Genomic DNA, 26,615 nt, shown 5'->3' with positions numbered 1-26,615 from the left:
CTTCAGCAAAACAGAACTCACCAGAAATATCCTTTCAAGTTGATCTTGAATGTCTTTCATTCCTGGAAAAGCAGCGACCCCTTGAATCATTTCTACAAAGATACAACCCACTCCCCTACAGAGATAAAAAAAAAAAAGTATGCAACGTTAGAAAGATTTCTTATAGATTAAATGGCTAGCAACAAAGCTTTTGTATCCATCACCAGTATTTATATAATATTTATTTATTTATTAAAATCAACACCAGGCTGAAGGACAAACTTGCTTTTACTAGAACCAATGTATATGTATGAATACTTCTCAGGTGTTTGAAGGCAAGTGTAGAGGTACCAGGAAGACGGATGGTAGCTGTTGAGACCAATTATGTCACAGCAGCTGCTTTCTGATTGTATGAGTGCTTCCCAAGCAGCATACTCATGCTCCTAAATAAATTCTGGGGATGTGGAAATAGCAGCGAGAGAGCACACCCTTGAGAGAAGATGAATGAGGACAGGACTATGTCATGGAGGCACACTGGAAGTGCTTGGCATGGGAGAAGAATCTGGAAAAAGGTGAGTAAAAAGGAAAAAGGCACATAGCTGCTCATAGCCATTGAACTAAGCTAATGCTCAAATGCAGATGACTTCTGAGATGGGCTTGCTTGAGCTTTCTTCTCCCCTCTCATAAAAGGAGGAAGCTCAAAGGCCATAGCTCTGGTGGGCCGCTGACCCCATCCCCTAGAAGCTCTGGCTGAGAGGTGCTGCAATGGGCTGAGCAGTCATGGGGTCCCTCCTCTCCCTACCACAGCCACAACATTACAGCTCTTGTCTCTGGTCTCTCACAAAGGTACTTCCCGTGAGTCCCCTTCACCCCATTCAGTTAAACCACTGGCAGAACTACTGGGAAATCAGAGGGGCAAAAAAATATCTGAGACATACTAACTACAGCACACAGAATGGATTCTCAAAAGTTGAGGAAAGTTTCTGTGATTCTTTAACTCAAAATTTCAGATAATCTTCCTGTGTCTAAAAGCAAAACAAATTACAAACTTGCATTTGCACCTCTTCTGGATGAAGAGAGCTCAAGAGTTACTTGTTCCCTCAGCAAAAACAATTTTATGAGAAAACATTTCCCTTGGCTACCAATAGGATGCAGAATTTGATTATATGTTTTAACTTGTTCAATTACATTTTTATATATATTTTTCTACAACTTCTATGTGCAAACACCTACGTCTGCTGTATAACCATGCCTGTTAAGTAACCACACAAAAACCCCTTCACCCAAAACAAATGCTAATTCAGTAACCGAAAATATATATCAAAATGAACAAAAAATTTGCAAAACTAACTACAGTACCACCTCTTCTTGAAATTCTGAGTTATGTTTCAGTGTCAGAAAATCCCAGCAATAACCTCTAATTTAACTTTGTTTCTAGAAGTAAATTACTTGGAACATAGTAATTACATACCTTTTCAGTGCTTATGCATCGTGATGATGCATTCAGAAAGTAGCATTTAATTTTAGGGGTATGTGTGCATATATTGGTGAGGAAGTGGTTCTAGAATAAAAGAACTTAATGAAAATAGATTACATATTTTCATTAAGACTGGGGCTGAGTATTTATAGATGCCACTTAAGTAAGATTATTGGCAGACAAACCATGCTATCTCATCTCTGATGGCTTTGACCACTACTGAATAATGAAATAATTTTATGTTCTAGGACAATGAGAGTTGATAGCCAAATTTCTTGAAGAAGAAAATTAAACATACATCACAATTTCCTATTTCTACGCCCCAAAACGTAGATATATTAAGCAAAGTTTCTCCTTAGGCATTGAAAAGTGGAGTAAAACTTTGAAAAACATAGTTGTGGTCAAATTTTAGAATAATTCATGTGCTTACAAAAGAGAGGTTAAAATTTATGTTCCATATGCTTCTGCTGGTTACCAAATGAACTGAATTGATTAAACTGCCATTCATCATTTAGTCTAGTTAGTGCTTCATTAGGCACAGATAGGCACAATATATCTTAGTCAAATACTTACACTATCAGGATCACAGGCAAGGAAAACTTCAAGATTTCAGCCAGAAGCCATTTATTCAAGATGAGAAATAAAACAATTGAATTTAGACTAAAGAGGATTAGAGTTCTATTCTTGCAATCAGAAAACAGGCATTTGATTACACCAGTGCATCATTTGAGGGCATATACTGCTATCTGCATAGAAACTTCAGCTAGTTGTTTGAACAGAAATGCAATAAAGGCAACACGAAGATTTTGCCAAATTTTATATTGTTTCACATAATCTATTTACAACATTTTTCACTTTTAGCAGGTCTGACACAAGGATGAGCCAAAAATCAAGTAAAAACTGCAAACACCACTACTGAAGAAAAAATTCCTGTTTGAAAAGAAGAATTCTATTACATGTCTTGGACTTTTGTGTCGCCTACTACCACACTTAGTAACAAGCTGAAAAGAGAGTGAAAGAGTACGGGAGTTAAACACCTAATACAAAAATCAAAAGGTTATTAAAATCACTGAGGAGAAAAACATAAACAACCTTCAAGGTTTGAGCTGGAGGACTGCTGTTCATTTGGACCACCTGAAAATTAAGCTTATGCTTGGTTTTAAAGGTTATGGTGCTCAACACATTGAAGAGTAAGTCTATAGAAAAAGATTAAATGAATACCAAAAAAAAAAAAAAAGAAGTAATAAAAAGAACTGATGACATTGAACTGATAGGAAATACCCAGAAAGCCATAAGAGCACATAAAGGCTTCAAGATGGCTGGATGGTATTTTTGACATTTTAGTGGTATCAGTGAATTTTAAGCTTACAGCAAGTAGAAACTGAGTATATAATAGGATCCCCGAATCACAAACCATTAAGTGCACACACACTGAATATGAAAAGAAATAAAGCCTCTACAAGGTCTTGAAATTTAGTCTTGTTTTTGTGGACTTCACAAACGATTAAACAGGTTAGAGATATTTTTGAGCAAAGCAAAAATTATATTTATGTCAGAAGAATTTGTTTGTAAGAAAAAATTAAGAGAATTACGTCATTCTTGGCTACAAGAAAACACAAGGGACAGGGATAACGTGATGATTCTGTATAGAAAATTATGCTAAATGAAGGACAGGGAAGAACTGATTAGGATTTTAATGATTCCCAGAACTGTAGGTAGATCCAAGATAGTATAACTAGAAATAGCAGAATGCCTTTAGGAAATAAAAATTTTAACAATTGTCTATACCCCAGCCTCCCGATGGACTTGAAGCTCCACTGTTATAGTCATGTAAAACTAGACAAGCTGAAACACTTAAGAATATTCTTCAGGGACCAGACTTGCATTAACAGTAGGGTGGATGAGATGATCTCACAGATCTCTCCCATCTCTAGTTACTATGATGCAAAGATTACTTCTTGAAATATGAAATACAGCAAATTACCTTGGCTTTAATGTGCATGCATCTCCAAGGGTACGTTATTTATGTGTAATTCATGCACACTCAGCATACAATGACGTTTTCAGGCAGTACTTGAAAAATAATTAGTGACAAAAGAACATAAGCCTAACACATTTCAGATTTTTCTAGTCTCTTTCTAAGACTTTACAGGAATAAGCCAAATGCTGCGACTTTGGTTAGAGATCTTTCCAATAGAAGGGCGTAGGATAACCTTGCAAAGGAAAAGTGACAGCCATTTAATGTTGAAATGGGTGGCTTACCCTCTGTTGACAAAAAGCATGACTAAACCTATTGATGTATTGATGAGACCATATGTGGCATACCATCTAATACTGCTCTTCTATTGTCCCACATAATTTCCTGGGACTCTGGATGTCACCATACAGCCTTACACAGAGTAAGAGTTAATAGCAGAGCTAAACGAGTTACTCTTGCATTTGAATTGACATAGTAAATGAGCTTGTAAAAATGAAGTTGGATGCCTCGGGAAACTGCAATTTTTTTTTTTTTTTTTTTTTCTGCACAGCTTTTATAATTCAAGAGGGTATTCCCTTAAAATTAACTTGCTTATTGGTGGGTTGTTTTTATATTTTTGGTTTAAGAATTCACATTCTTGTGTCTATGGAACAAAGATCTATACTGCAACAAGAAGAATCTCCAGCCTATCTATATATGAATACTGTAAAAAAAAAACATATAAAAGATTTGGTGAGGCATAATCTATAAAAGATTATTAGGATTGTTTCCTACAGTTAATATTGTCATTTTTCTTGATGGAGCCATAACAGAGACTTACAGACACACTCTGAAATGAGGAATTGTTTCCAAACCAAGTTTTAGTTTATATTTAAAGATCATAGAAACCTTTCTGCTTACTATATATGTTTTAAACTGTTGAACTTTCTGCCCTGAACAGATCTGCTTTCTAGCAGGCTTAGTGCAGGTGATAACATTCAGCATGTTCTTCACAGTGAAGACCTATGCTGGGTCTTCACATAAGGTTTCTATCTGGTTATGAAGCATATTTTCAGTGTTCAGGACTTGTCCTCAGAGGGGGAAGGCATTTTACGAAAACCAAGTAATTGCTTCCAGTAATTCTCCTGGTGAGATTTCTGAAACTCAGAGGAAATGTAGAGTTTTCATTCAAGCTTCCCAAACTACATGCAGTTTGTACTGTTAAATATATCAGAATTAAAACAAAAACCAAAAAGCAACCCAAAACACATGCACAACCCTCAAAACCCAACTATTTGGTTTTTTCATACATTTGTCACCAAGAGGTAATACTGGATCCTCCCATAAAATCCACTAGTAATATACAACATGTTGGAAGGGCACAGATTTTTATCTTGTCTGATTTTTAAGAAAAAAAGTCACACTTCTATATGATCCTGTTTATGAACAGAATTATGAAAACAAATTTAGGGGGAATGGAATGAAAAGCAAGGGAATCTTGTCTCCTTATTTGACCAAAGTCTGATTTAATTCTACAGTGGCACACTGCCAGAATACTCACAGATGCTGAACTCGTTTAGAATTTGTCTTTCATGACCACTCTGATATGTGAAAAGTAATGTATGATGGGAGATACAGTCTGATCAAAGAATAGGGACAATAAAACAAACAGATTACAATTCTCACACAAGAAGTAATGAGTGAGGTAAAATGTCCCTTCCATGATGACAAAGAACAACATTAAAATTTCTGCAGAAAGCAGATTCAATGAATGAAAAAGAATTTACTTGAAAGTATGATAGTTCAAAGTATTTCTTTACAGTCAGTCTTGAAGCAGTTCTAATTACAAGTGAATAGAGTTCTCATGTTCTTGTCTGTGTTGCTGAACCATCTAGACATAAAAGCTTCAGAAATTTGTTTTGGAATCCAACCCTCTGTAGCAATGCTCAGTTTCTATATTAATAAATACTGTATTCATGAAGGATTAAAATGTACATGATCTCTTTTTGTAAGAATTTTTCTATTAGGTTCACTCATTCTGTAAAAGCAGAATGCCAAAACAGTTCAAGAAAATAATCTTCAAACTTGAGAAACATTTTGCCATGAGATATTTTCCTGTTGAACAAGTTCTTCCCAGTTTTCTTTTCTGGATCCAGATACCTTTGTAAGGTACTTTCCTGACACACAAGAAACATATTTCTAGCAGTGGAAAAGTGATAGTAAATCTGATGTTCCAAATGGATAAAAGTAGGTTTTAGACAGGAACAGAAATGCCCTTCCAGTAACTACAGATCAAGATGGTTTCCTCACACATCATGTTTCTATGAATTTAACCCTATGAGAATTTTCCAGACAAAAGCTAATGCAGCTTATAAAACTTTTGAAGAACTCACTGATGATGAGAGAAGTTTAATTAACAATACCTTGACAGTTATTGCAATATCCTCAACTTAATATCCTAATCCTACAGATTAGCATTTCTTTGGAGTGGAAGTCATAATCATAAAGAACATCAAGGGCAAAAGAACTAATTTACCCTACGCTGTTTTCTCTTTCAGGCCTCAAGCAGTATTTCTTCAGGGTGTATCAGGACTCCTGCTCTTGGATTTCTCTCACTGCAAACTGTTTACAGCAGATACAGGATAAAGATGCCTTTGTAATGTCCCCTGTGTAAAAACATAATTTGGTGCACCTGTGTCTAAGACAAGATCTATTTTTATTTAATAAATATCTTAATTACTGTCATAGGTCTTCATTGGTCAAATATTCATGAAAGCATGCATGGAATTACAGTGAGCACTCAAATCTCCACTCAGAGCAAGCTATGAGTAGAAACTGGTGTGTTCCTGAATAATACCACTTTTTTTCCTAATAATAGGATAGAAAAATTCCATATGAAGAGCCTTCCCTAAATTAAGATCAGATTTGAAATCATGTATATCAATCCAGATGTTACAATGTTAAATAACAGTGATTTAATAAGCAATTTCATAACATTTGACTGGCCTAGCTTTCAGTGATTTCTTCCGCAGCACTAAATGTAGATTATGTTAGTTAATAAAAGTGAATTTAAAATATATCACAACCCATAACAGCTTAGGTTACCTGAACTGTGACTAGCAGTGTGTTTTTTAAAAGCAAAATAACAGGATATGCAAAAAATTGCCAGCTGTTAGCAAACACAGTTTAAAGCCAGCTGCACTTCAAAATAGAATATCCCTAGTGACTTCCTGATGTAAGCAACCCAGATGTAGCAGTACATGCATTACCAGAATCAAAAAGGATTTAATAACCTGTTTAAACTGCTTAATTTACTAATACTATATTCTTCCTGTAAGGAACAAACAGAATAGGTTCATCTGGGGATTTTTTCCCTATGTTTCTGTATTACTTATATATGGGTTTTAGTAATACATAAACCCTTTATGCATTGAAGCTTATTTTCCTTGCATTGACTTTTAAAGGACTGTAAAATTCAAGGATTAGGACAAGTTACACCAGAGGCGATGCAAAACCATTTTCCCAGTTATGAGTAAGTCCTCATCAAGAGGAAAAAAAAACCCAACTGTATCAAAGGTTATCACAACTCTTTGATGCAGTCGTGGGTAGTATAATACATTCACACAATGCCACTATAACAAATGCTGTCAAGCAGTAAATCACAAAGCCCACCGCACTGATTTCCTGACACCACTAATGCATGTACATCTTCATTAATATTATTTTATTGCCAGTAGCAATTTAAAAAAGAATGCAGGAGAATGTAACATTCCATGTGGATCATTAGTTTTTAGTTACTAGTCTAATGCCCTACACCGGCAAATGAAGTGTAAAAATAGCCTGCAGCCCCCGCCACCTGCTTCCCAGCCACTGTCCAGTGGTTAATATTTGGACTCTTTTTTTTTTCACGCAGCTGGTCTTCTACTCAGTAGGAGCCTCACTTTCTGTTTCTTGGGAACCACCATGAAATGTCATTTATCATGGCTATAGCAAAGGCCCTATGTCTTTTTTTTTTTTTTTTTTAATGGAGGAAACAGCTGTGCTTTCTACCGCAACATTATTTAAATATTTAGTGAAGTGGCTGCCTAGTTTTGTCATCATGTAGATCATCAATAAGGACACATGAGAGCACACACTATCTGCCATAAGGACATAATGCCAGTAATTACATAAAAATGCTAATGCTACAAACACACTTTTGATAACAAATTACCAAATTACTTTGGAATCTGATGGTAGGTGAGTTTCTCCACATCTCCCTTCCTCCCAATCTGGGAAGTCACTAAATCACTAAATGGTTTTAATGTAATTATGGCCCAGTAATGTACAACCCTTGTATAAATAAAGCGCCAAGCTTGCCTGTGCTCCAGCAGAGCTCACTGTTAGATGTGCCAAATAAACATAAGTGACCTTAAATTGCAACTACACCTCTCATAATCAAACTGGAAGTGCTGTCTCAGATAACCCAGCAAAGCAGAGAAGTAAAAACTGAAAGCTCTTCTGTCACATACAATATACATTTGCTCTGATCTGAATTCTGATGTGGCAGTAGCTGAGCCTCTATATAAATTCCTGCCATGTGAAACTATTACTAGGGCTTTTTTCTAAGCTTTTCATAGTTCTCCAGTTTGTACAGGGCAGCAAAAATTTGTAAGTGCTATAAATCTAGTGTAAGAGTAGGTTTTTTTCTATAAATCTAGTGTAAGATTTTGTTTTTCATTTGAAACAAAACTCACCACCTCTATCCTTGAACAAGGGGATCTTTTTTAGACCTATACAAAATGCTCTGTATAAGAGGACATCATTTACTGTTATCACTGAAGTTGTAATTATTGTCTTCTGTCTCAATACTCTTGCATCATTATGAAAGTCCTGACAAAAACATGACCTGGATTGCTGAAGTGGCATTTTGAGTCCTTCCTTATCTTCCCTGCTGTTCATGTAATTTGAACATAAACATATGATTATGAAGGGAACGCTCAGTCTGCAGTTATAATAGATCTAAAACACTTCCATTAGTTGCATGGATTAATTTGATCTCTACCACAGTGACACCACATAGTTTGACTACACTTTTTAACAGCTCTTTTACTAAAATAATTATTGGGAGGAATGTTAAAATATCTGGAGTTATTAAACCTTTGGGTGAATCATTTTTCTTTGTGGAAAAAGTTTCAATGAGAATCAAAAATGTTTTAAAATCCTTTGTTCAATTTAAAAAAAAAACAAACCAACAAAAAATCCCTTCATTTCAAAGTGCGGTATTTTTTTAATTGGTAGATGTTAAAAAAAAAAAATCCAATGTCTCTTTTGACTAAAAAAGCGTTTTAGAGGATTTCTTGCGAAGTTTGCTCTATTAAAGCATTAAAAAATTTTCTGTAGTGGTTTCCATATATTCTCTCGTTCTTTTTGTACTTTTCAAATTGAGACATCTATGTACACATGTACACAGAGATGTGGGACTGTCAGGAATTGAACACATATAGACTGAACTATAAGATGAGCACAAAAAATATTTATGTGCCCCAGCTATTTCCACCCTCTGATGCGGTTGTCCTGCCTCACCCCAAGCAAGTCGAGCTTCTCGCTGAGAGTGTCAGAGGTGTATCTGGGAAAAGACGTGACTGCAAAACGTCAGGAGCAGATGGGATATAGAGATTGCCTAGGGTTTGTGAAGACATCAGGTTGAACCCAATCTTTGGGAAAACAGGACATTTTTAGGATAGATGAGAAGCTGAGATGCAGGGCAAAATTATTTTAGATCTGAGAGCTAGGGAATGGTTTGAAGAAAAGCAGACAGCTGATACAGAAGATGCTGCATTTGTCTCTCTGGTGCAGTTGCAGTATCACAATGTTCACATTTTGAGACGTTTGTTCATCCACCCTTTTCCTGCCTCTTGGTTCAATTACCGTTACAGGTCAAGGCACTACAGCAGCCAGAGGCCCAGTTATATTAAACACTCTCTTCAGTATTAGATATTCTAGTATTTATACTCTGCAACCCCTTGAAATGAAACAATCCTACAGCTTCTAACTCCTGGCCCCAGGAGTCAGGACTTAACAGCACCGCAGGGAAAAGCTAGATGAGATTTTCAGGAAAACACAGCTTTTCATCCCGCATTCTCTGATCTTAGCTAGTGGACTAAACACAACCTAGTCATGCCTATTTCCCTTCCTCAGCAAAAAGATATTCCTGCTAGGTCATCAGTTTCAGTACTATGCTGCAAGATTACCTTGACAAAAATTATTCACCCACCATATGAAAACATAATGTCCTTTTAAAATTATTGTACAGTTATGTATAGATTTTAACATAATCATAATTCTAAATTTAGGTTGCCTGAATTAAAGATATTTCAGCAAACTAAAAAAAAAATAATAATTTTTCTGAAACTTGCTCAGTATATTTTTTTCCTCAAATAAAACAAGTTCTATAGATTTAAAAGTCAAATACACATTCAAAAAAATTAACGTCTTCCAGACCATGAGACTTTCTCTGTAAGGAAAAATACCTTTTTTCCACGTTTCTGTTTCTTGAATCAACATGCATTGCTGCTACTAACACAGTTGAAGCTCTTACTAATTACAAAATTTGTACAGATTAGAGATCCTGTGACCTCAAAACCTACACCTTGAAGACAAACCTACAAAATGAAGAACCTCCACCTTGGTTTCTAACAGTTAGAAAACCAAACACCTTTTTTCAACACAGGACCAAGTGATGTTATCAAAAAGGAGCAAGGTGCTATACATTGTACATATCAAACTGCATTTTCAAACCTCCAGATCTAAATAAAATCCATAGGCTTGAAAGAAAAATTTTCAGTGAAGTGTCACACACTGATTCACTGCTAACAAGCACAGTAGATAAAGAACTGAGGCTGTATCCTTACATCCAGAGGCTCCTGGTTTTGTCCTTGCTACAAGTGGACATGGTGAAAATCTATCTTCTGCCAAACAAGTATCATATCAAAGTACGACATTAATACTACAAAAGTCAAGCAACAGTTCAGTCTCTTGCAAAGCGCCAATGGCTCTCCCAGTGGTGTGTCAACAGCAGCTACCAGCTGCCAACTGGTGGGGTGGCAGGAGAGGATTTCTTTAGGGAGATACTGAGTGAACCACAGAGATTACTACGCACAAGTTTTTTTAACCTGTACCACTAATCTCACTACATATTTGTTTTATGTGTCAAAAAAAAAAAAAAAAAAAAAAATCAGAACTAAAGCACCTACATAGTGTCTTGTGTAATGTTTCTATACTTACCACATGTCAAGGCAGGTGGAATATTCTGTTGATCCCAGAAGGACATCTGGAGGCCTGTACCAAAGGGTTACCACTTCATTGGAATATGTATGGCTGGGAACTGACTTAGCTCTTGCAAGACCTGTGGGGTAAATACAAATAAATTAATGCAAACGAAACAAAGAAGCAGTCTGCTCTATAGTTACAATCCTAAAAGGATGTATGAGCACACATCACATTACATGACAGCACATTGAAAGCATTTTTTTCTTCTAGTATTGGAATAAATTACTTAATGAAAGAACATGGTAGAATCTATCATTTAGTACCTGGCCAAACAGAGCTGTGAACATTATGAAGGAATGATAAAATACGGTTTTCATAGTGACAACCACAGACTCAGAAGAGATGCAAAGATACATTGTGGTATACCTAAATGAAAGACAAATAAACAAAAATTTTCATTTCCATTAACTGCTCATCCTCAGGCATCGATAGTCTTTCATTTCAATGTTATTTAGAAAATGGAAATGAAAAGGAAACTCCCCGACAAATAGTGCCACAGATGAGCTTTGTTTTTTTAGGGAAACATAAGGAAACTTCTCATAGTTTACACTGCAAACCTGAGCCTACCTATTCAAGTTGATATCTGAAAGCAGTAGACACAGTTACACACTACCATTCAAATAAATATTAATATTGCAGTAATACATCAGAAAACAGTATGTGCAAAATTCTTCTCTCTCAACAAATGTGTATAGGTTATGCACCAATCTCAGAAGCAGAAATAATTTCAAGGAAACCTGTGGCCTACTAAAGAGATACTATTTAAAATAATTGTCTTTTAAGCTTGTCAGTCATTTAAAATAATTCACATTACTACACAATCATAATCTATCTCATGTAAAACTAGAAAGAATTTAGGAGAGATCCTCATATGCTAAAAAGAGTAGTAGAGAACATACTTTTCTAACAGTTTTCCTACAAAAGCCTCTCTTCTCCAGGAAATGGAAAAATATTTTCAGGGTTATGGTGACTGTTCCCATCACGGGCCTGCAAACACCTTTTCCATATAATCTGCTGCTAGTTACTGCCTTGAGACCATTTGCTCCCTCACTGGGAACACAGGCCATGAACAAGTAATGGAAATTGGGAGCATGCACTACTGGGGTTTTTGTGTCTTCCTAAACAAAGAACTACTTATTTCCCTTTGACAAAACAAATGAAATTACTAAAACAGAAGGTCATGTCTTAGACATTACAGAAACCAAAAAGCAAAGTCATACACTCAGAAAGCAATATGCAACACAAGAATTCACATAAGAGTGCAGATGAGAGTCCTTTGCATCTTTATCCTTAATATACTGGAGAAGTTATTTAAGAACAGTTAATCTCAATGAATAGATCTCCATAGTAATGATGGCAAAACTTGCCAGTAGATTGCATTATCAGCTGATTATAGCAATTAAACTAGTGTAAGGGAATAATTTAACTTGTATACCAGAATTTCTTCTAAAAAAAATTACATTTCAAGTATGAATAACCTTTATTTTTTTTCAGTTTTCAGGCATCCATCTCTTTTACATTTGTGCACCTGGCACCAGCTTGGCAAAAAACATGGCTCACACAGACAACTCAGGGATTGCCAGGTACAGCCTCAAAGAGGCCAGAGGAGAGGTCACATCACACGCTCTGCAGTGCCTCCACCTCCAGATTAATATTAATAATGAGATCAGAAACCACCAGATGCTCTAACTGATGAACAGTTCTTATCCCTACCCCAGAGAAACATTAACAAGTCTGAGTTTCTGATCACTATATCCCACATGACTAAACTGAAACAGTAGACCCTGAATTTGTGGATATGAACCTACTATTATTAAGCTAAATAAAAATCATGAAAGGATTGAGAAGCCTGGATGCTTTTTTTGCCTGTCTGAGCCTCTCTTTGTCTTGCCTGAGGAAGACTGAATTTGGTTGAAAACTATTTCCTCTCTAATCTTCTAGCTAGCTTTGATAGGAGAAAAAGCATAGGCAAGCAGGTAAAAGGCATTTTTAAGAAGCCAGCAACATCATGTGATTTGGGGAAATCTGTCCAAAAAATGTAGAGTTTGTGAGGTGAAAAATTAACTCAGGTCTCCATGACACAGTCTTTGATTCACACACTCAAGAAATCTCCCATGCAGGGAGGAATGAGTACCCAACTTGCCATACCAGAAATCATACTGCAGATAATACAATATCCATGCTTGCCTGCCAGTTTCTGCCACTTTACTGGCCAAGATGGAGCTCTGAAAATGCCACAGTCAGCCCAAGCACAACATTCTTCCTCTTGTGCAACCGTTCAGCATGGAACCAGTCCTCCCATTCTGCTGGGACTGCTGCCCATACTGTTTCCTCAGCTCACTGCTTCTAGATCTCTGCCACCTCTAATCTGTTCCAGGTTAACTAAAATATATCTGATTTTTAAAGGATAGTCCTTTTGGGCTAATCCCAGCCTGCTGGACAACAAAATGTTTTTTCTTTAATCTGCTCTTCACTCCTAAAACACCACGAAAGCCTCACCTGAGGTTAGCTGCTACATCTGGTTTCGCAGTTATAAAAGGATCATTACTGGAATGGAGAAAGTTACAAACAAAACCTTAATTTGTAAGAGCAAGCTGAGGCCATACATTGGCATCAGACAGCATCACTGGGTTTAAGAGGTTTATGGGCATAGGCCATATGTTTTAAGTTGTGGCCGACTGGTTTCCTAGTTGGGCAGCAACACTACTTTGGAAACTAAATGGCCAAATGGAAAGCAGGAGTGTACAACCGAGGGAAATACTCACAAAAGCTAAAATTTGGCAGAGAATTTGGTACAGTTCCAGTTCGGTCAATCAGTCTCCCTGTGGACAACTGAAAGGACTTGAATTAGACTAATGTCTTGGAGGAGGCTGCTTTCTCCCGGAGGAAGCAAAATTTGCTTTTTCTGAATAACACTCTGCATAAAGAAGGCATTTGCAATTATGAATACTTTCACTTGAAGACTCAAATTAATGCAAATGTCTCTCACCACACTTAAGGCAGGAAAAAATTACCTCATCTTTCAGATATATTTACAGTTTAAAAAGAATCGTATCAAAATATATATATGAGAAACACTAACAAGATTCTGCATTTTTTTGTTTTGATGATCCAGATCAAACAGACAACAGTTCCTAGTTTGGGGTTTTTTTTTCAGATATCTGTCTGCAAGAAAATTTCCTACATATTTTAGACCCTTTTGCACATCCAAATATGCTTACTCATGCAAAATGTATTTAACCACATCCTTCAACTGAAAGAAAACTGAAGGGTAGGATTAATTAGCACAGCATGTTCGATCACTTTCTTTAAGGGTTCCCTGTCTGTTTCCATGGTTACACTACAGGAAGAGCGACAATCTCGTTTCAAAAAGACAGAGCTTATGGGGGATCATCAAAACTTCAAACCTTAATGGCTAGTGTGCATAAAAGCCAAAAGGTAAATGAAGAGATCGCCAGGTGAGCTCCCAATATTTACATATTGCTGCTTGAGCACTTTTTTGCCTCGGAAGGTGGAGGGAAGACCTCCTGACAAGCAGTGAACTCCCCTCCAGTTCCTCTGTCTTCCGAAAGATAAAAGGTCAACACGTGTCCCGCTGTTGCAGCCTTATTTTGAGAGAAGGAAGCCAAGCATAAGGCCCAGCTATTAGAAGTCAGGTCACGTCAGACTCACTGGGGAACTTGTGTGTAATTATGGGAAGAAAAGACACTGCTTAATGTTCTCCAGGCACTTCTATGGCCATTATTTATCCAAACTGAAAGAAAAAACTGTTCTGATGCATTATGCACTGCAAGGCTTGCACCACAGAATCTACCTGTACTGCGATACAAACCACAACTTTCTTTTAACTCATTCATTAAACAACAGGTCAGGACACCCTGTAATGCCCTGTATTTAAAATACAGAGGGAGTGATTGACCTATGCCTATGTATGTATAAGTTTGTAACACACAAAATCTCCTGCTGCCTCTTACTCTGAATTTAAAACAAAAAATAGAAAAGTAAGAAGATACTTCATTCCTTGGTAAATACAATTTTCTCTGCTTTGTCTGGATTTACCTCTTATCTCAGACTAGAGGTTATATCTGATTTTACCCAGCATTGGTTATTGATAAAACACATTGCACTGATTTATCACTGTAATTTTAAAATTGTATTTGGCTTTTAGAAGAGGCTGTAGCTATATCCAGACTCAAGACCTATTTAATACACACACCTTTGGCTACACGAGCACAAATATTAATATTTGATATCTCTTTAGCTGCAGGACAGCTTTCCAGTTAAGTTCATATGACAATCAGGAAGCCTTTGTTCACAGCAAATATGATTCTGCAAATGAGGAAACCTGTCACATCTGCAAAAACAAGGGCTTACCAACCATGTGCATGGTTTCCTTTTCCATTATACCTTAAATGTGTTGAGCTGTTTACTATTTTGATTTGGATATATCAAAAAGGGCTTCAGCAAGGCATACTGCAAAACAAAGGGGGTTTTGTTGCTGGTTTTCTTTGTTTCAGATTCTTTCCATGCTTCCTTTTTTAGCCTCCTGTTTTGTTTATTTTAACAATTACCCAGAGTGTGAGGTAAACAGCTTATAAAATTGTAAGTATGATTCTGTAGCAATATTAAAATATTGCTAATGTATCCTATTGTAGATCATGAACTGTCAACTTCACTTAACCTACTTGCTCAGCTACTTGTTTCCCAACAGAAATAAACAGTGAATACCCGAATGACAACAAAACAGAAGTAAAATGGGTGGAAACACTGACACTGCTTCAATGAAGCAGTCATCTCTCTAACCTAGAAGTGAGTTCTCAGCAACCAAAAGTGGCCTGCAGCCTTTAGGTCCCTCTGCTGTTTACCTGAATGTATCTGTCTCTAAGATGCAGCTTTACCAGAGCATCTGAGTTAAATTCCTTTCAAATAAGATAAATTACCTACAATACCCTATGTCCAAGTCCTAATATGGACTGGATTATGATAATGCTGTTCATTTATGAAAGTTACGCACTATCAGGGAGAGCCTAATTAGGTTCCCAAATTAGCATTCCCAAAATGCACTTGAGCAATGACTGGTTTTACAACCTAGAGTACAGGAGTCAGTCTTCCAAGAGACAGAGAGCAGTAAGTAAGGCAAAAGGCATGTGTGACTCTCAGCCTGTCTGTTTTTTCCAGCTGTATCAGTTGTTCTAATAAAAGACTATTTTTCCCTGCAAGTTTTATCTCATATATGGCTTCAATCACTTACAATAATGCAGATTATAATTATTCTGCTCTGTGAATGGGACTCGACTGTCAACTCAACAAACACAAGTTACAGAAAGAGGAGATGCAGAAATACTTTTTCTCCCACCAAAAAGAGCGACTCTAGACCTTGCGAAAAGTGTTTTTCTTTTTTCAACAACTCCAGCATCATCTCTTTTGTCATCACCTCTTTCCTCTACCTCCTGAGCCACCCAAAGGATCATAGGCAGTGGAAAAGTGGGATACAAGAAAAACTCAGCTGTTGATTGATTGTATGTTAAAAGATCCCTTTGATTACTTTGACCGAAAGCCGTCCTAGCTATAAAGCTGCTTTAAAATCCTTATAAAAAAATTCTGACACATTTTGAAAAAGCCCACTGATGGTGAACATGTACTATGACTGCCAAATTCATTCATTGTCTATTAGCAGAAAGAAACACACTAAGAATTCAGTTCCCATCAAAAAGTCTTATAGAAGTCCAAAATAAATATACATTCCATTTTCAACACCAGGAAAATATATCTGTTCCCATGGTCTTCTGGGCCAGGATGAATATGTTCAAACTGCCTCTGCTAGTCTAGAAACAGAAAAATAACAGTGTGGGCAGGAAAAAAAAAAAAAAAAAAACAACCCACAACAGTCTGCACCAACACATTCACACAGATGCAAAAGCTAACAGAACTCAAGGACAGAAAGCAACTTCACATCAAAGATAACTTCTGCATTACTGAAGAGGCCTGGATTCATTATGGATATGGTATACGTGCTCACAATACCTTAACAGCTGACTGATTTAAATCTTGCTTTCCAGATGCTGGATTTTTATTTAATGATCCTCAGTTCATTGTCTCACAAAAAATCTATACGAAGATGATGCCCTCTACTCCTTAACAACATCCCAGCATGAGCACACCACTTTGCTAATACAGCTGTAAGCAAAAATGTCAGAATTAATCATTCCACAGTGAAGTTATTAGGTTTGAAGCAAAGAGTTAACAATGGCTGAACAGATGGTTTTAAATTGGGAAGATCTGCAGAGTGCAGGGAGGAAGTTCCAGGAAGGACAAACAGGCAGAAAATAATTCTTCACTGAAAATAAGAGGCAATGTGTCTCAGGATATTTTAATATTCCCTGAGAAAAAAGAGAAAACTGGGAAGCAGCTATGAATGAATGAGGCCAATACTGGACAATGGCTTGAGTTTAGAAAGAGAATAATAGTAATAAAAAAAATTATATGTGGACTTTTAAGACATATGAGCAATGAACTTGCTGAAGACAAGGAACAGACCACTTTCCTACAAGTAAAAATGAACCAGCACTTATCAGCTGGTACCTTGATAACTTACCACTATAAAAATGTAGTAGGTACCTAACATATTGCATGAGACAGCCAAAATACAACTACAGGTAAAGAAATAAATGCACTTGCTCTGTGCTGTTCAAGACATCTTTTTTAGAAAATCATCACGTAGACAAACTGCCTTCCCCTTCATTTGGGTGCTAAAAGGACTGACACATACCAGATTCAAGCCCATGGTATACAGGGCACCAGTACCATATAAATCCTTCTAGTTGAATGTTGTATTAAATCTGACAACTGAAGAACTGTTAAATAAGCACAATTTGGTGCTACTGCAGTGATTCACAGTCATCGAAACAGAAACACAAAAGCTAAATTTCACCGAGAGTTTTATATTCAGCTATCTAATCCCAGTTGTTTGCACTCAGGTTAGTTTTTAACTGACCACACAACACTGGCAGTGACAAGCAAACACATACCACTCTCTCCATCTATTAATGGGGTCCAGAACTCAGTGCAGCTAATCTGTGGAGCACTGGAACACTGACAAAAGGCAACGATAGTCGCATGAGCACTGAGATGTTATTCTATGGAGTGATTTATTTCAGTAGGATACTACAATTTTTCTGCTCCATCATTTCCCATCTAGAGGTAGAATATCTGGTGAACTTTAATGAAGAGAATACCTCAAGTCATGGTCAAGTACCAAAAGCCTGATCAAGTACCTGCAAATTTATTTACAAACAGATCAGATTCCAGGAACTGGTCTAGGATCGGTAATTTAACAAGAAAAGAGCTACATGGAGAAGCAAGTATTTGAACAACATTAACATCTACAAACAGACAGTACTTTTGAAAAGCAGATCTAACAACTATTTTATTTATAAATCAAACACCACTGCCGCTTGACATTACCCTGCAGGAGTGGAATTTGTGAATTTGAAAAACTGTCACCACGTGGGTGTTGAAAGAATGCATCAATTCTTACAGTACAAGGTCCGACTTACATATAAACAGCACAAGTCTGCAAATACCCGCCACTGACTCCTGGCCCCTGTACTGCACAGACAATGCAATTAAGTTTGATATGCCTTATTTTCCAGCTACAGTGTCACCTGAGCATACACTTCTATGCTGCAGGACGCAGCGGCATTAGTTCCATTACTCAGCCTCGTCTTTTGAGCCATGGCTGCCCTGGCGGGCACAAATGGTTCCCTAGTGACCATGGAGTTTAATTCAGGCAGCTTCCAGTACCCAAGCCAGACTACTTATAGATAAGACAAATACTCAGCTGATTTTTGTCATTGCTACAATATGTTACACTCTCCAGCTCATGTAGTTCCTTACCAGGTAAAACACTGTTTTGACTGTTCTGCCAAAGAACTCCAGTACATTTTGCATGTGATATAACACTAGTACATGCATTCACATACTGTATAACACCCACAGCATCTAAAAATACATCTGCTTGCTCTGGCTTAAGTCAGAGTAAAATGATCTGAAAACACCAGTACAGTATGGTACAGGCATTGGTGAAAAACCAACAAAACTTAATAAATAAATAAATTCCCTCAGTTAATCCAAAGCTTTCTGAAATACATCAAAGGACACTTTGACACAAACAGCTATAGGATACTCAAAGATTTCACTAAATTTTAATATTATTTTCACTTTGCTTTCAAGTGTGAAATCATTAATCAGACCTGTGTAATTACTGTTGCTGCTGTAAAGCAACATTATAAAACAACATCTTATGACAGGGAACTCTGGAGTCTCAGGTTCACCTGTTCAATTGAATCACTTCTCAAAACTCATTTAATGTCTATGTCATCTTAAATTAGCTGAATCACAAATCTTAGAAGGAAAGTTTTATGTGAGAGACATTCCAATATGCTTAGGTCTAAATTATTATTTGACTTTGCATCAGTAATCAGGCATCTGTATTCCTACAGAGCCATTTAATCAGTTCTTAATACAATTTTGTCACAGAAAAATAAGAAATTAAAACAGGCAATTTAATTTTTTAAAAAAAGTTACATTAGAAGAGCAACTGACATCATCTACCTGGACTTGTGTAAAGCATCTGACATTGTCCTGCACAACATACTTGTCTCTAAATTGCAGAGACATGGATTTGATGGATGGAGCACTTGGTGGAAAAGGAACTGGCTGGATGGTCACACTCAAAGAGTTGCAGTCAATGGCTCGATGTCCAAGTGGAGAGCAGCGACAAGTGGTGTTCTTCAGGGGTTGGTATTAGTCCTGGAGCTATTTAACATCTTTGTTGGTGACATGGACAGTGGGATCGAGTGCACCCTCAGCAAGTTTGTTGATGACACCAACCTCTGTGGTGCGGTCGACATGCTGGAGGGAAGGGATGTGCCATCCAGAGGGACCTGGACAGGCTGGAGAGGTGGGCCTGTGTGAACCTCAGGAAGTTCAACAAGGCCAAGTGCAAGGTCCTGCACATGGGTCAGGGCAATCCCAAGCACAAATACAGGCTGGGTGATGAGTGGATTGAGAGCAGCACTGCGGAGAAGGTATTGATTGACAATAAGCAAAACATGCCATGATAATGTGCACTTGCAGCCCAGAAAGCCAACTGTATCCTGGGCTGCATCAAGAGAAGAGTGACCAGCAAGTAAAAGGAGGTGATTCTGCCCCTCTACTCCACTTTGGTGAGACCCCACCTGGAGTGCTGTGTCCAGTTCTGGGGCCCCCAACATAAGAAGAACATGGACCTGCTTGAGTGGGTCCAGAGGACAGGCATGAAGATGATCAGGGGGCTGGAGCACCTCCCCTGTGAGGACAGACTGAGAGAGTTGGGGTTGTCGAGCCTGGGAAGAGAAGGCTCCAGGGAGATCTTATAGCAACCTTCCAGTACTTAAAGGGGGCTACAGGAAAGATGGGAAAGGACTTTTTATCAGGAAGTGTAGTGATAGGATGAGGTGTAATGGCTTTAAACTGAAAGAGGGGAGATTTAGATTAGCTATAAGGAAGAAATTCTTCACTGTGAGGGTGGTGAGGCTCTGGAGCAGGTTGCCCAGAGAGCTTGTGGCTGCCCCCTCTGTGGAAGCATTCAAGGCCAGGTTGGATGGGGCTTTAAGCAACCTGGTCTAGTGGCATGGGGGTTGCAACTAGATGGTCTTTAATGTCCCTTCCAACCCAAACCATTCTATAATTCTTTGTTTCCATGAAGAGCATTAAGGCTGTGCCTTAACAGTATGATTCTGGAAATACATAGTTAAAAAGAAAATGTTCCTCATGGGACATCTTTCTCTACAGTGATACTGAAATGCCACTGCCAGGACAGCAAAATTGGAGCTATACAACCAAATCTAGTCTATTACACACAGATGTAAGCCAACTAAGTCAGTAGAATTGCAGAACCCTGTATCGTAACTGAATAAAACAAGAGAAAATTTGTTAGTACTGAAACCAAGCGATCCTTTTATCTATTCTTTCATTTAACTTAAGGAGTATGGATGTACCTCTCAATTTAATGCTTAATAAAATCTACTTGTACCTTGCAAGAAAAGGATCCCTGATAGTATTTTGAACACAGACAAAATATTACTGACATAATATTAGTACCTTTGAAACATTTCATGTTTTATTTAAACCATTTACTATTTCAAGTTTGCATGTATGAGCAAATTTTAACTACAGGTGAGCACATCTCATTTAGCATCACATCCTGCAACCCATGTAGCAAAGCTGGTGCTAATCCTGAGCACTATAAGACAGAATGGGCAAAGAATTTCCAATTTTTCAAGAAGCTAACATTAGGCATTTGTGTCTATCAAGTATATTTCAGTGACACCCTGCCTTTTTCTTTTTTTTTTTTCTTTAATTTTTTTAGTTTTGTCCTAAAGTCTAAAGACAGTTCAAAGCTGAACCAAGTTTCCAGCCTGCTTGAATAGTCCATAACTTGGTATCAGTGGTGACAGTATCGACATTAAGTTTTTCCCATCTAATGCCTCATACTCTGTATCTGCTTTTACAATCAAATCAATCCACTACAGTCAATATCTAACTTAAAGACCATTGCAATGAAATATCCTTAAAAGCAAATACAGCCTCAAGAGCAAATATTACTGAAAAATTTACTGTCCAAGTGACTTAAAAATTGCTGCAATAGAGAAGGATAAGATTATGTTCACAGCTGTGGGTGGGAATAGAAGAAATGACATCTGAAAGTCTCCTTCTCTCATTTCCAATGACCACAGGAAAAAAAAAAAGCTATAATATCTGACATATAAGCCATAAAAGCCAAAGGTGGGAAAAGCTGAACGAACATTAGAGGAGAGCTTGGGCACCTTTATCAAGGCAATGATCTAATCAGTCATTCTTCTCACCATGTAACATGGAAGTCATGCAGCAGAATTTCCTCCCCATGCAAAGCAGTTGTTAATGTTCCCACATCATCCAGATAAAACGCTGCTGATTCCTAACCTCCCGTTTTTAATATTGGTATCTTTGTGTCTTTCAACATTTCACTCGACCTCTCAGTCTTACAGTTTGATTATTTGTAACACATATAAGGGTGGCTATGTGGAGGTAACATTTGTACAGCTCTTTGGAAATGTAAATCACTGGAGAAGTGTTAAGTATTACTACAACAAGCACTGCCTGACCTCTTCTCGATATCATGAAGGCCAATTGCTGCAGAGCATACCTGCAAGTATGATTTTCATTCACATCAGTACAAATTGTGCATCTATAAATATATTAATATATCTAGCACTGTGTCCTTCAGAAGGAATGAAAAAAACCTGCATAAATTGTTCAGAATTACCTACATAAAAACTGACTGTAATACAGTAAGGTAAGGTTTTAAACTGCCTGGAGCAAAACAAACCATGTTAAAAAATTACAGAGCCATCACCTCTTTAAAATGCTATCTCAATTATGGAATTATTTAATATCATGTTAAATGGCACATTTCTCTTAATGAACTGTCAGTCTCTGTTCATGTTAATCTTTTTCTTTGCATATCAATATTTTTGTTCTCACTTATGATGAGTTTCTTCTTTAATCCACATCATCTTCCAGTTATCCCTTAATTTCCATATAGCTGATTATTTCCTGTGTAAAATAAATCTGCATAACTATTTACACATTAATGAAATTAGAATTAGTTTAAAAATTGGCATATTTTTCCTCATTATATCATACAGTATGTTCTCTTAAATAAGGAAACATTAAACAAAACTATAATCAGACCAAAAAAAAGCAAAGATGGAGAGCACCAGGATAACTGTATTTGAAAACTTCACCATGAACTTAGGTGCCATTTTCCCCCATAACTGCCATATCAGAAACAAGCAAATTAGCTTCAGAAGAATAAAGTTTTAAAGGAAGTTCAATATTTTAAATACAGAGGCTTGTAGCCATAATAGTTGAAAGGCTAAGGCTGCAAAAGAAGCAACATGTGTAGGAAGAGAAAATGTTCTCATATAAAACTGATAGGAGAACATGGTCATGTGACTGAGCAAGGCTTTTTTTCAATTAAAATACCCCTTGTCACTACTGTCCAGATCTTAAATACATTTGCAGATTCATTCGGATGACTGGATCTCTCTTGTACAGACAGCATATCACAGTTCTCCAAGGTTTTTGTGCAATTATCACACAACAGCCTGGTTGACACTTAGGTGGGGAATACAAGACGATGAAGAAAAACTATGATTGTGATAATAATGCAGGATTACAGTCAGCATTGAGCTAGTTGCAGTAGAGATGACATCTAAATCCCACGTTATTCTTAAGTACAAAACACTGAAACAGATTTCTCATCACAGTTGTTTTAATGGTATCATAACCAACTTCCTTTATTGCCCTTAATGGATAATTAAGATGCTTTGTTCCTCTTTAAAGGCTCAACAGAACTCTAATTTGTAACAATGGGAAACTGGATTGAACCCTAAGTAATCGGAGATGTAACAAGAGACGCATCTAATAAGTCACACCAATCTCCAGGTCCTTAATGGTTTATTAAAAAAACATTTAAAAAAAAATTTCCTTATCAGCCAATAATCCTACACAGTGCTTCTCAGTGGGAAGGGCTTAAGTTAGAGCATCTGCTTTAGTAATAGCTGAAAAGGCTGGTATATTTAAAGAACTTTAACTTCAACTGTTAGAAAGCAATCAGTGTAGACTGACATGGCCAAAAATTCAGTGTGTGGCTCTACTTTGTATTTATTACTACTAGAGAGAAGTTAAATCCTAGTTGAACAAAACTGAACGTCACAGTTTTCGTCAAGTGCTGTCTCCAGAGAGTAAACCTGTGTCGAATCTATTCTTTCCCCCTAGGCTATCAAACCCAATTTCTGTCCGTAAGGTATTTTTCCTGCATTGACTCTCATGACAGTATTTTTTTATTTAGATTTCCCTGATACCACAATAAAACCATCGGATCTGTGAAGCAAATTAGACTGAGGTGCACAATGGGAAGAGCTAATCAACTAGATATGAGAAACAAGAAACATCTGCAATGGCACTGGACCACACAGCCTCCTACATCTTTACCTCTAAAACAATTCACAGAGGAATTCTGCCCAAATGCCAGAAATCAAATCTACCTTTTGGCACTACTGTCACTTGAGATTTCCTGCCACCTATACATCTCCTCTTCCTCTCCACCACAGATCTCTTCTGGGCAAGATGAGAGAAGGTCATGGGCACAGCACACGAAGCCCTTGCTCCTGGGAGGGGAGGGGAAGGCAGTAGCTTTGGTTACTCCCTGACAGGAGCCAGTGATAGTGTTAGAAACTGAGAAGGAACATGTGTGGGTGGAGGGAAAGCCTGTCATCCTGGGGAAAAAAAGTGACTAACACAGCAGCCTGGCATGGGTCTCTGGGTCCACAGTACCCACAGCATTTGCAGCCTATGTGTTTAACCCTTTGTCCAAGAGAAAAAATTTGTAGGTGCCCTAGCTACCTATCAGCTCCGCTCCTGAGCTTTGGCTTCCTTTTCACTGTATCTGAAAGTGACAGGGACAGCAAGAGATTTTTTCACTGACTCGGTAGTGTGCATTCGAGGTTGTGCCAGGACAAATGCACAGTCCGCTCTGCCTTTCCAGGCCTCCAGCCCTGGTGCCACCATGAACAGCACTATCAGCTTCTGCTCTCAATAGAAAATGCTGTATTTACAGTTAATTACAGAAATAACTGTCTTTTATAAAGACCTGCAAGCTAACTCAAGTTTGAGCAGTTCAGGTTTCGCTTTCCATGTTCCCACTTACAACACTGTCACTGAAGTCATCTTCACTTCTTGATATTTAATACAAATACAGCCCTCAGAGAAACCCATTACTGACCTTCCTGGGGGTTACAAGAACAAGTCAGAGGGCAATAAACTGCACCTGGGGTAACAGCAACCTTCCACAGGAATATGGATGAGAAAAGCCTTTTTCTTTCTATGTTCAATCCAGACAGGGTGTTAGAGGTGTTACATTTGGGGTAAGCTGGTTCCCTTTATCAGCAGCAGCCTCTGATAACAAAAATCCAGACAATTTCCACCATTTCTACAGCCTCGACAAGGCCCGCTGTTGAGGCAGCAGGAGCCCACTGTGGGCCAGCTGCCTTGAAAGTGCCCCAGACTGCTCATCCCGAATGCCAGGCGGTGGCAGTGCCAGGGCCCATGGTTCCTGAAGCTCGGCTCGCTGGAAGCCAGGAAGATCAGAGGGAGCCAGCCCATACAACTAGAGATGCTCCTGGAGCAGTTTTGAAAACAATTTCATCAAGCATCGCTGACAATATAAAGTGCCAGCTCTCCAGGCACCGTGACAACTCCTTATACCAGCATCCTCAAGAACTGATACTCTGTGGAGCATTTACACAGAAAAACATAGATGTTATCCATACAAGCAATCTTTTATGCTGTCCAACCCTTCATATGAATCTTATATGGTACATTATAAAGAAATTCCTTATGGGATTCTTACTGTGAAAAAGGTACTCATTTTTTTTCAAGTTGTCAACATAGCTTTAATCATTTTAACAGTAAACTATACAGCAATAGTCCTGTCTCTCATGACATATCCCTGACATGCTCCCCACAGAAAAATCTATATGGAAATTCATGGAAACATCCTCTTTAATACTCAGCTGCAGTTTTAAACTGCAGCTCCATTGAGTATAATTCTCTTTATTACAAACCTCAAGCCTCTTTGCTCCTGCTATCTATTATTAATCATCCTATGTATCTAGAAGGATGCATGGTTCAATCACACTTACTTGATTCTTTCTTTAACTACATCACAGCGATTTTTATTAACAAAACTCCGAAAGCTTAAGGCAGGACTTCCACCATAATGCAGACCTCCTACAGCTTCATACTCATCCAAGGAGATCCCCAAAGACAATAAAAAACTGACAGGAAAAGGTGGCTGCAGGGGAAGTTTCACAAACAAGCAATGCCCTGAAATACAATCCCTAGCAGCAGGTTGATCAGCTCACAGATAAAGCATGACAAGGGCCCTACTAGTTATTTGGCCAGTTTCTCTCACAACTTCAGAAGTGCTACCAGTGTCTCATACACTAGTCAAGTTTAAATGTTTTGTTCTTTACACCTGTGCCCAGAGGATTTTCTCAATACATCAGAAGGTGATGTCAATGTGCCTACCCTCCAAAGCTATATAAATATTTTATCCAAAAACTTCTAGTGACAAGTATAACTGTGTATTTTTTAACCCAGAAAGCACAAAATTATTCTAACTAAAGGATATGTAAGAGTAACTGTTTTATGATCAGATTAAAGGTCCACACTGTCCCTGGAAGAGTCAAAATATTAGGCTGCTAGTGGATGTTTTGGGACAGAGAACAAGAAACAAGGCACAGAAAGAGTAAATCCTTCCTGGAAAGTCCCACACAGAAAGTGGGACCCACCTCCTTCTGATTTTTATCAGCTATTTAGGGACTTTGTGTTATAGTTTATTAAGTATAATCTGCATGCAAACATAACTGATTGGCCAATCTTGATTTATATCATCATACAAAATAGCTAAATGCCCATACCCAATCACAAAAAAAAGCATGGTATATAATGAGTCACAGAACCGCTCGAGGAGAATTCACCTAGTCCAACCTGCCAGATTGCTCAAGGCTTTGGCCGGTCAGTGAAGCAAATGGAGATTTCACCACCTCTCTGGGCTGCTCCAACACTGAAGTACTCTCACAGTGAACATTTTCATCCTTACAACCAGTTCTGTTTCAACTTATGACCATTATCTCTCATTCTCCCAGTGTGCACCTCAGTAAAGACCATCATCCTGTCGGGCACCACCATCGTCTTGGTAACCCCCTCTTAGGTACTGGGAGACTGCAGAGCTAGTCATTT

The 26,615-nt window shown here is 37.8% G+C and overlaps 1 protein-coding gene across 6 annotated transcripts in view; it reads right to left on the bottom strand.

Annotated features, from left to right (window-relative positions):
* The window catches only part of CDK14 (cyclin dependent kinase 14), a 319,737-nt gene that overhangs the window by 123,970 nt on the left and 169,152 nt on the right, over positions 1–26,615 (bottom strand). For all 6 annotated transcript variants that reach the window (XM_074900249.1, XM_074900255.1, XM_074900252.1 and 3 more), the window contains 2 exons: positions 10,680–10,800; positions 22–115 (listed from right to left, as the gene is read on the bottom strand). In XM_074900249.1, the coding sequence (XP_074756350.1) occupies positions 22–115; positions 10,680–10,800 (215 nt within the window). The remainder of the gene's footprint in view (positions 1–21; positions 116–10,679; positions 10,801–26,615) is intronic.

The sequence above is a fragment of the Athene noctua genome, chromosome 2 (genome assembly GCF_965140245.1).
Source record: "Athene noctua chromosome 2, bAthNoc1.hap1.1, whole genome shotgun sequence".
NCBI classification, from domain to species: domain Eukaryota; kingdom Metazoa; phylum Chordata; class Aves; order Strigiformes; family Strigidae; genus Athene; species Athene noctua.
This window is presented reverse-complemented; position numbering and strand designations above follow the sequence as displayed.